This window comes from Tiliqua scincoides, chromosome 3, assembly GCF_035046505.1.
Source record: "Tiliqua scincoides isolate rTilSci1 chromosome 3, rTilSci1.hap2, whole genome shotgun sequence".
Lineage (NCBI taxonomy): Eukaryota > Metazoa > Chordata > Lepidosauria > Squamata > Scincidae > Tiliqua > Tiliqua scincoides.
In genome coordinates, this window is record NC_089823.1 from 231610008 (window position 1) to 231620619 (window position 10612).

The window sequence follows — 10612 nt, forward strand, 5'->3', positions numbered from 1 at the left end:
GGAGGAGGGCGCCTCTTCTCCGGAGTTGGCCACCGAATGGAACGTGCCCCCAGAAGAGAATTTTCCCTTCTGGAATTGAATTGGGGGGGGGGGGGAATGTTCAGCACTTTCTGAAGCGGGGGTGGCAGGAAGGGGGCTTCCCTTTCTCCTCCTCCTCCTCCTCCCTCCCTCCGGAGTCAAGAGCGTTTGAGCCACGAAGGTCCCAGCAAGAGCCTCCCAGCAAACTTGGCCGGCGCTTTGCCTGGCCGCGTGTAGTCCCTGCCGCCTCGCCCAGGAAGCTTCTCTCTCTCCCGCGCGAAAAAGACGGCTCTGGGAGCAGGGCGCGCGAGGTCCGGGCTCTGCGCGTGCTCGCGTGTCCCACTCTCCCGCTCCCCCGCGTCTTGCACCTGAGCACCTGCTGCCCCGGCCTGCCTGATGGGGGGGGGGGGGAAGAAGGCCACACCTTCCAAGCACAGAAGAGAATTGGGGAGGGGTGCACACCGAGACATCTGGGGTGGGATGTGCTCTCTTTGCGGAGCCCCCTCTGCCAGGGAGGGGAGGGAGAGAAGCATCTATTTGTTTCTCGTGATGGTGTTTGGTTTAAAGTAGCCACCAGAGGACGGTCCTCGGTTCAGAAGATCAGATGCGGAGGGGAGGCGCAGGGCACAGCTTGGCGTGGGTTTGAAGCGTGGAGCAGAGGGAGGGGGCGGCGAGGGGGCAGCGAGGCCTCCGGGACTTTGGCGTCAGTGGAGAAGGACAGCAGCCCTCCTCCATCCCAACAGGCTGCTCTGTGACCGAAATACTCAGCGCAACAGTTTCCTACTTAAAATACTCCATTGGTTCACTGAGGGAGAAGGAGGTGGGCAGATAATGGGTAAGAGCCCAGTGCTAGGCCTGTCTACTCAGAAGTAAGTCCCATTATAGTCAATGGAGCTTACTCCCAGGAAAGTGCCTTACTGGGCAGAAAACTCCTTTAATTAGGACGGAAACGATGGACGGAGGATAACAGGCCAAGAGGAGGGCCGCAGAGGGCCGCAGAGTTCTGAATCCTGAACTCGTTTGCTGGGCCTTCTGACCTCCGAGGAAGGGCCTGCCAGTTCTCCCGCCACGCGTGTTTGTGGAGAGGGAAAGCAAGCCCCGCGGAGGGACTGGGCTGGCAGCCTCGCGCGTCTCCAGCTCCAGCAGGGGCCCCTGGGTCGTGGCTCCACCGACCTAACGCCCGCTGCCGGCTTGGAAGTGAGTGTCCCCGCGTGCCAGGAGCCTGACTTCCGAGCAGACGTGGGTGCTCAGCCTCCACAGGGACTGCGCTCCTCCGGGGACGGGACTGCCAGGAAAGGCCCGTGTGCGGGTGGATGGGACTTTGGTGGAGGCACCTTCCAGCGGCCTGGGCAGCCAGTTGGAGGAGGCATCCTTGAGACGGGAGGAGCCGGCCTGGGGCCTGAGACGTGGGCTGCGAGTGGGGGCGTTCTCGGTGGGGGGGGGGAGGAACCTGCCCAGTCCTGGGAAGAGGAACCCTGCAGCCCCTCGGAACGGGCCTTCCCCCCCCAAGTCGCCCCCTCCCCTGCAGCCAGCCAGCCAGCCAGCAAGCAGCGGCGTGGGGCTGGGGCTTTGTTTACCCCGAGCAGCGGCGCTGCTGACCCCGTCCTCCCCGCGGCGTGCGTGACCTGTTGCTTGCACGGGAGCTCCGGAGGGTCCTGCCTGCGAGACCCGCCTCCCCAGCCGTCCCGGGCGCGGGCGCGGGAGCCCCGCCTCCTTTCATGCAAAACCCGAGGCGGAGGCTGGAGCTGGCGCGGCGGCGGCGGCGCTGATTGGCCGCGGCGAGCGCATTTATGCCCGACAAGCCCGTCACATGGACGGTTGTCTATTAACTTGTTCCAAAAGTATCCGGAGTTGTCAAGGCGGAGAGAGAGGCGCCGGGAGCGGGCGAGGGGGAGAGCGGAGCGGGCGCCAAAACAAAGGCCGGCGAGGGCGCCGCGAGCCTCTCCCCGCGGAGCGCCCGGCACCGGAGAGGACGCAGAAGTGCCCCGCGATGACTGCCCTCGAATGACCGCCCGGGAGCCGCTGCGGGCGCGCAGGGGAAGATCCCGGCGCTGATCGGGCGCGGGAGGCTCGGCTGGGAGGGGGCGCTGCCCTCCCCCCGGAGAGGTCTCGGCTGCTGCCCGCCCGCCCGCCCGCCCGCGCCCAGTCTCTGGGGAGGCCGCGGAGCGCTCGCCCTCCCCGCTCGCGAGGCTCCGGGACCGGCCGGCCGCGTGAATGTACAACATGATGGAGACCGAGCTGAAGCCTCCCGCGCCCCAGCAGGCGTCGGGGGGCGGCGCGGGGGGCAACGGCGGGGCGGGGGCCGGCCAGAAGAACAGCCCCGACCGCGTGAAGCGGCCCATGAACGCCTTCATGGTGTGGTCGCGCGGGCAGCGGCGCAAGATGGCCCAGGAGAACCCCAAGATGCACAACTCGGAGATCAGCAAGCGCCTCGGGGCCGAGTGGAAGCTGCTGTCGGAGGCGGAGAAGCGGCCCTTCATCGACGAGGCCAAGCGGCTGCGCGCCCTGCACATGAAGGAGCACCCGGATTACAAGTACCGGCCGCGCAGGAAGACCAAGACGCTGCTCAAGAAGGACAAGTACACGCTGCCCGGCGCGCTGCTGGCGCCCGGCTCCAACGCGCTGGGCGTGGGCGCGGGCGTGGGCGTGGGGGGCTCGCTGGGCGCGGCGGGCGTCAACCAGCGCATGGACAGCTACGCGCACATGAACGGCTGGAGCAACGGCGGCTACGGCATGATGCAGGAGCAGCTGGGCTACGCGCAGCACCCGGGCCTGGGCGCGCACGGCGCCGCCGCCGCCCAGATGCAGCCCATGCACCGCTACGACGTGGGCGCGCTGCAGTACAACTCCATGGGCGGCTCGCAGGGCTACATGAACGGCTCGCCCGGCTACGGCGGCATGTCCTACTCGGCGCAGCAGGCGGGCGCGCCGGGCATGGCGCTGGGCTCCATGGGCTCCGTGGTCAAGACGGAGGCCAGCGCCAGCCCGCCCGTGGTCACCTCCTCCTCGCACTCGCGCGCGCCCTGCCAGGCCGGCGACCTCCGGGACATGATCAGCATGTACCTGCCCGGCGCCGAGGTGGCCGAGCCCGCCGCGCCCAGCAGACTGCACATGTCGCAGCACTACCAGAACGCGCCCGTGCCCGGCACCGCCATCAACGGCACGCTGCCCCTGTCGCACATGTAAGGCGGGCGGGCGCGCGGGCGGGCGGGCCGGCCGGCCGGCGGGAGGAAGGAGGGGCGCGGCGGGACCCACCGCGACCCACAGACTTTTCCTACAAGTGCCGCCTTTCGGGCCTTTGCCCTCCTCTCCTCTTTTTCTGCGGGGGGGGGCGCTATTTTTGTACAGAGAGAAACTGGGTGGGGGGAAAGCGAACCACAGGCAGAATCGAAGCCCACCTAGGAACTTGCAGAGACCTTTCCCTCCCCCTCCCCTCCCTGCCCTCCCCCTCCCCGCTCTGGAAAGGGATCCGGCTCCACACTCTTCGTCTCCCTCCTCCGAGGTGCCAGAGGAAGCCCTGCCTGGCAGGAAGTTTTGTTTTTGAATTAAAAAAAAATACCAATAACCTTTAGAACTAGATTCCAGAAAGCGAAGTAGGACAGGGGCAGGGGGAGAAGGGAGGAAGACCGCGTGGGGGGGGGGGGGAGATGTTTTAATATTTGCAAGCAACTTTTGTACAGTATTTATCAAAATAAACATGGCAATCGAAATGTCCATCGTTTATATGGGGGAAATAAAAGGGGGCAAAACCTCCAGAATCCGCGATTATTTTTAAAATACATCAGAGTCTACTGAAGGCGCTGCCGTAATTGCAGAAGAATTTATAGCAGCTGCATTTAAAAAAGGGAGCTGATTTTATTTTAAAACAAAGATCTGGACGTTTAAATTGTTTTAGCAATTGTACAAAAGGCAAAAAAATAAATAGAATAAGTACTTGCATACCATTGAACTGGTTTTTTTTAATACATGGGCAAAAGTTTAGAGTGTACTAAATTTTTTTTTACACGTTGTTAAAAAGCAAAAATTGTCTTGCAGGTTCACACGTTTGTTAAATTAAAATAGCCTCTTCCACCCCCCCCCCCAAAAAAAAAACTTTATCCCGTTCAGCGAAAATGACAGCAAGAGAGCAATCTGAAATGACTGTGTTTGAAATATTTTCTTATGGTCTGTAATATTTCTGTAAATTTATTGTGACGATATTTTAAGTTCTTTTATTTTTGTCCCCCCCTCATTTCCCGGTAGTTGTACTTTAAAGACTCGGCTGTGTACTATCTGAAATCAGGCCATGTATGTGTGTGTATGTATATAGATATTATGCACACACACGTATGTGTATATATACATAAATGTATATGTATATATATACACACATAGAGATATTTGAACTAATACCATCCTTACAAACAGGTTCATACTCGACTTAAGTTTTTACTCCATTATGCACAGTTTGAGATAAATAAATTTTTGAAATATGGACACTGACGTGACCTTTGAGTCTTGGATTTCTTTCGAGAGAGCAGGACGCCTTTGCTGGGCTTGTGGCCGCAGGAGTTCCAGGAATGACGAATGATTTCGTTTTCTTTTTGGAAGGGCGAGTTCCATGTCAAGTCGCTTGTCCTGGCCCGAGGTGTGGTGTGGCCTAGGGCCTAAGAGAGGGACAGCTGCTGCGCATAGGCTCAGTGCACCGAGCCAGCGACACTGTTTTTTAACCCTGCAAAGCCCCTAACAGAGCAGAAAGGAGGTCTGGCGTCTGCTGCTGTTGGAAAAGACCACTTGTTGCCCTCTCAGGCTGACCACCCTGAGCGAGGAGTTGAGGCTGGCCTGTGAACGCTAGCAGAAGGAAAAGGCTGCGACCTGCGGAGGTGCGTGACTGTCTTGACTTCTCTTCAACGGGGCGATCTCGGGGGGGGGGGGGGAGGGAAACGCGGTGTGTTGGGCAGAAATGGGGCTGAGGGGGGTTTGAGAGGGGGGTTGCAACGTCACGGTGGCAAGATGATGATTCCACAACAATGCAGAATGGGCAGCGGTGGCAGTGGGGACTGTCTGGGAAGCTGGGTGGCTTCCTCAACCTTCTCTTCTCTTACTATTATTTATTTTCCCTTTCTCAGTGCGGGGATAGGACACCCCGAAATGATGTGCCTTTGGGGTGGAGGAGGCAAGGGGGGGTGTCAATCGTCATAATCATTAACCGTCTGCAATTTTGTAATGCCTCCACAGTCTTGTGGGCTTCCAGAAAAGCTCTCTCTTGGCTCCTAGTTCGTAACTCGCCGACGACTTTTGGGGAAATCTGCGAAACTCCAGCCCTCCCCCCTCCAAAAAGCACACCAAAGAAGAGAAGGGGCGCTTTGCAGAGGTAGACTTTGTTTGACTTGATACCGTGCTCCATGTACTCTCTGCTCTGCTCTCATTGTCTGGGGGGGTGGGGGGGTGGAGGAGGTTTCTTAACTTTGCCACCCTGTACAGTTCGCATCTACTCTCAGGCAAGTTCCGTTTTGCAAGTAATGGGTCTCGCTTTCCCAACAGTAGTTGTACAGAAGCAAGTCCCAGTGGAAGTCAATAGGCCTTACTTCCAAGTAAATATGCATAGGACTGGGGAGTTAATTTGAGTCTCTCACGTTAAAGTTTGAGGATCAGGAAGGTGAGGACGTGGTAAAGTCGCGGCTGTGGCTTCGTACTAAGCTGGCATAGTGCGGAAGTAAATACCCTCGGAATACGTGGAGCCTCATTCCAAGCCAAGTGTTTAGACTCTGAGTGCCAAACATGAGCGCAAAGAGGAATCCTGCCGGGCTTGGGTGGCTTCCTGCAGACTTTTCTCCTTGGACAACCAAGATGGACCAAGTGGGGCCATTTCTCTCCGCCTAAGGCAGGATTTTTCTGCCCTGTGTCTCTGTTGTCGTTCATTTCCAAGAATTCGCCTTGCGGTTGTGTAGCAGGACCAGGTTCGGAGCAGGCAGGGGATCTTTCGGGGGGCCGAGAAACGAATGTTTTGATTCTTGCCCAGCGAATGTCAAGGGTCACTTTTTCAATGTATTCATTTATTTTTTGCATCCTTTAATTTATTTGTTTATTTTACCAGCTGGGCCTTTTAGCCGCTAACTCAGGGCCCAATCCTGTCCAACTTTCCCCTGCTGCTGCTTCCGCAATGCAAGCCTGAGGTAAGGCAACAAACCTGACCTTAGGGAAGGAGGCCTCTGCGACTGCCTCCCTGATGCAGGATGGAGCGCACGCCCCGTTGGTATGGCTGCATCGGTGCCAGGAAGTTGGATAGGATTGGGCCCTCAGACCCAGCCGAGATCCTTTCACTTGGAAAATCGCTTTGGTTTGAACGGGGTTTCCTTTCTAGTAACAGATCCTCAACAGGCTCCCGCAGGCTTGGGTTCCACTAAACCTGTTTCCAATCGGTTTGGAAGCTTTTTGAAAAGTCGACCTAGCCCTTCCTGCTATTTCAGTGGTTGGTTGAGCGGCGGCCTGGAAGCTGAACCCTTACCCCATTGACTTGGAACTAAATCCCATCGCTGTTAGGGAATTACTGCCCTGTACACGTGTTGAAGTTCGGCCTCTTGGCAACCAGGACGTGTCCTGAGGCCGCGTGGATCCTCTGTTTTTTTGCGAGCAGGCCTCTTGGGTTTGCAGCACTAGGCCTTTCCGCAGCAAGCCCTGGACGGCGACAATTTGTTCAACCCCAGTTCGATTCTCAGTAGCTCCACGCTCCTTTCTCCAAAGCAGGCAGGAAGTGGGCAGAAAGGCTGGATTATTAGCTGGAATTCCAAGCCCCCCCCCCTTCCTCCCACCCCTTATGAATGCAAAAGAACCTTGAAGGAATTACCTGCGTCGGTAATGCCTGGGGGGGGGGGCGTTAGACTGCAATTCTATCCACGTTTACCTGGGAGTAAGCCCCATTGACTATAACGGGACTTACTTCTGAGTAGATGTGCATAGGCTTGTGCTGTTACTCCTGCGCGCAGAGGCTTCTGGAGAATGGGCTTGCCAGAAGGGTCTCCCTGGTCCCACTCTTCAGGTGCACACCTGTGTTTCTCAGACAGCGACTGTGGATTTTAAGCTATGACCTCGAAATCAGGAAAAAGTGGAGGTTGTGGAGGCTTGTGGAGGTTTGAACTGGGCTTGACAAGCTCCCCCAAACTGGGCGGGGGGCTGAAACTTCACCCCACTGCAGTTCCATGGAAGATGCTTCTCCTTCCAGATTTGCGCCGGACCAGGACTTCTGGGCTTTGGCTTTTGTCTTCTTTCAGTGCGGGCTCTGGAGAAGGTGCTGCCGAGCAGGGCTTGTGGTGGCGGCGAGCGCAGGCAGACGAACGGGAGCCCAACTCTGGAGATGCAAATACCAGGCCAGGTTCCCAGCGGGGCTTCACTTCTCTTGGCCCGGGGCGCGCGGGCGGGCGTCCTCCCTGCACCTCGGTTTCCTTTGGCTCCTCCAGCGGTCCGTTTCGGTGGCCGGGTGTTGGGTGGCGCAGGCGGCCCTGGGCGCAGGCCGCGGACAGGATCCCCTGTGCCGCGCTGTGATTTTCGGCCTGCTTCCCTGGACGGGAGCGCGAGCGCTGCGCCGACCTGGGGGGATTAACGGGGCTTCTTGGCAGACCGGAGGAGCTGCCTGGCTGGCATCACAGGCTTCCCCAGGGGCAGCGGCTCGAATTAACCACTAAATGAATATTTGACAAGGGCTCGTTTGGGGGGTGTGATTACCAGGAACGGGTCCCTCTTGGACCTCGCGGGTCAAAGAGCAATGGTGCCATTAATTATGGAGACTGCTCCTGGGCTCGCTGGTAATCGCTGCGCTCAGCCACGGATTCTTGCGGTGGAGCAATCTCTGGAGGACCTCTGGCTGGCTGGCTGGCTCGCAGGCTCTTCCTGCCCCACACAGCCCGGAGGCAAGGGAGGCGAGCTGGCGGAAGGGAGCCAAGGGGAAACCTGCCTCACTCTGGGCCACTTTGGCTTCAAGGCACCTCCACCTTGTGTCTCCTGAGGAGGATCCTCGAACGGCTCCTCAGCCTCTAGATCAGGCTTCAAGGGCAGGAGAGGTTGTAGGGGCTCCCCGAAGTTCTCTGTGTGTGTTTGGTAGGGAGATGCAGTCCGCCAGTGATGCAGGATCCAGCCAGGTGGTCCTGGGGCAAGTTGCATTGGAGATCTGTGAGAAAGTTGTCTAGAAAATCCTCAAGTGAAGCTTCATTCGAGTCAGCGAGAGTGAAACTAGGGGTGGCGCGTGAATCCTGCATGTAGTCTGGATCTCGCCAGAGACTCGGTGGGACGTGGAACATTTTAATGGGTTTTGATTGTAGCTGGATGCACACTTGCCTATGCGATGCGTATCCACGTAGTAGGGGAGAGTGATGATAACCCCCCATTCTCCTCATGCCAACGCAGCGGTTCACAGACTGTTATTTCCTCGTATTGTTTTACACCCACTGAATTCAGTGACTCGAACCCAGATTTGACTTAACTGCGTTGGGCTGAAGTTTGAGCTGCTCAGGACTAAGCAGGTGTGATCCTGAACACGTTCGCCGCCTGGCATTGGCTTGTTTACTTGGGAGTCCCACCGAATTCCGTGGGGCTCACTTCCAAGTAATTGTCATATGATTGCAGCCCCAGTGGCAGGGCGCTCCTGTTTAGGACAGTTGGACTTCCTGCTAAGTTAATGCGTTTCAGATGCAGGTGTTAAGGTTGTGGTGTCTTTTATCTTTCACCATGTCAGTAAATACAACAAAAACCCTTTTTGTTTTAATATGAAAAAGAACACAAACAACCCTACCCTGGGCTTGCAGGGGATTGCAAAGACCTCTGGGGAAGAATAACCAGGGAAGCACCTTCTTGTCACTCCTTCCCTCTCCTTGACTACCTGCAGGAAGTTTTGGTTAATGGCTACCTGGGAAAAAAAAATCATCATGGAGTAGTGGGGTAGCAAGTGAAAAAGCAACGTTCAAAGTGAGATTAGGTGAAAATAATATATGTTGAATGAATAGAAGATAAGCCTCAAAGAAAGGAGTGTGTGTGAGACAGAGCAGTAATTATAAACCCAATTCATTCAGCTTTTCAGGACTTTTGTTAGGGGAGCTCCAGGGTCGGCCTTCTAGCTGCCAGTTTTCTCACCTTAAAAAGAACTGATCAACCCCTCAGGGGCACGAGCAGTATCGCTTCGCTGCAGTGTGATGGGATCCTCATTTAAGGCCACCGGAAGGAGAAACTGAAACAGATCCTCGGCATGCTTAGGATTTACTTTTCAGTTCTCACAGCTTAGACTTAATTATTAGATTAAAACTTGATTGCAGCTGCATTACCGAGTCGTTAGCATTTTATATGAATATAGGGGGAATTCGTGTGTGTGTTTGTGAATTCCCTCCTTCATTTTCCATGGAGAAACCCAGGAGCCAGTTAATTTTATAGGTAAACATGGTCGTTAGATCTATCTGAAAAACCAGAGTAATCTTGTAAATTTTCTAGCAGCCCAGATTCATTCATTCATTCATTCATTCATTCATTCATTCATTCATTCTTTCTTTCTTTCTTTCTTTCTTTCTTTCTTTCTTTCTTTCTTTCTTTCTTTCTTTCTTTCTTTCTTTCTTTCTTTTGTTGGTAGCGGTGAAGTTCAAAAACTGATAACTTCCCATGGCTCTGTTTTTCCACTGACAAGTAAACTCTACATTTTCAAATCCGCACCTTTTTCAAAAATTCTTCTGTCCCCTTCCCAATGGCACGCCTGACACCTCACGCTTGAACCTCAGTCCCATGCGTTTATTTATCAAGATGTATCGAGGAGATGAAACAACCTTCCCTTTAGATTTGTCAAGTTTCTGTGGCTGAAACCGAAAAGCCAGGAAGAAGGTTCCCATTTATCTGAATTGCACTTCCCCCCTTAATCCCCCCCCCCCACAGTTTCTTTCATGGGCATGTTCTTTCTAAAGTTTGGGGAAATTTTGCACTTTCTATACATAATCCTCTGGGTTAGAATCTTTAAAAAAAACCTGATGAGATTTAATTAGAGATACTTATTTTTTGAGTGTTTTGCATAACAAGTTCAGAGAGTTTGTGAAGGCGAGGCAGATATGGAAATATCTTACTGCTGGTTAGCTCGTCATGCAGGACCCACCATCTGACCTTTGGCACCTTCTGCGAGTGGAGGTTTTAATGTTTAGCTGGTACATTTCTCTGAGACCTCATAAATTATCTTTTTCTTTTCCAATAAAGTGCAAAAAGCTTTTCCGGTCCCCTCTTTCTTTCTTTCTTTCTTTCTTTCTTTCTTTCTTTCTTTCTTTCTTTCTTTCTTTCTTTCTTTCTTTCTTTCTTTCTTTCTTTCTTTCTTTCTGCTGTCACTTATATTCTCTCTTTTAAAATCAGGAGTACTTGATAGAAAACCAAACCAAGCTTTTGGAGCACTGACTCCTGCCAGCTTATGGATAGATACATTTTTCCTATAGGTAGAATCTCACCTAGTGCATGTTTTTGTGGTGGGGACAATATACACAAATGTTTGAGGTGGACGTTTGGGAAGACAGAATTCGTGGTGTATCAGTTTGCAAATTAAAGTCAACCACAATTTGGGGAGAGGGGCTGGTGACAGGAACATGTGGTGGCTGGGGAGGCA

At 54.5% G+C, this 10612-nt stretch overlaps 1 protein-coding gene across 1 annotated transcript; it reads left to right on the top strand.

The window, feature by feature from the left end:
* The first annotated feature begins 2229 nt into the window (after positions 1-2229).
* Positions 2230-3204, top strand: SOX2 (SRY-box transcription factor 2). The gene has a single exon (XM_066621165.1). The coding sequence runs from the start codon at positions 2233-2235 to the stop codon at positions 3202-3204; it is 972 nt and encodes a 323-aa protein (XP_066477262.1). The 5' UTR covers positions 2230-2232.
* The last annotated feature ends 7408 nt before the right edge of the window (positions 3205-10612 follow it).

What these genes read in the sequence shown, in the direction of transcription:
- SOX2 (XM_066621165.1), top strand. Translation starts at nt 2,233, where the DNA reads ATGTACAACATGATGGAGACCGAGCTGAAGCCTCCCGCGCCCCAGCAG.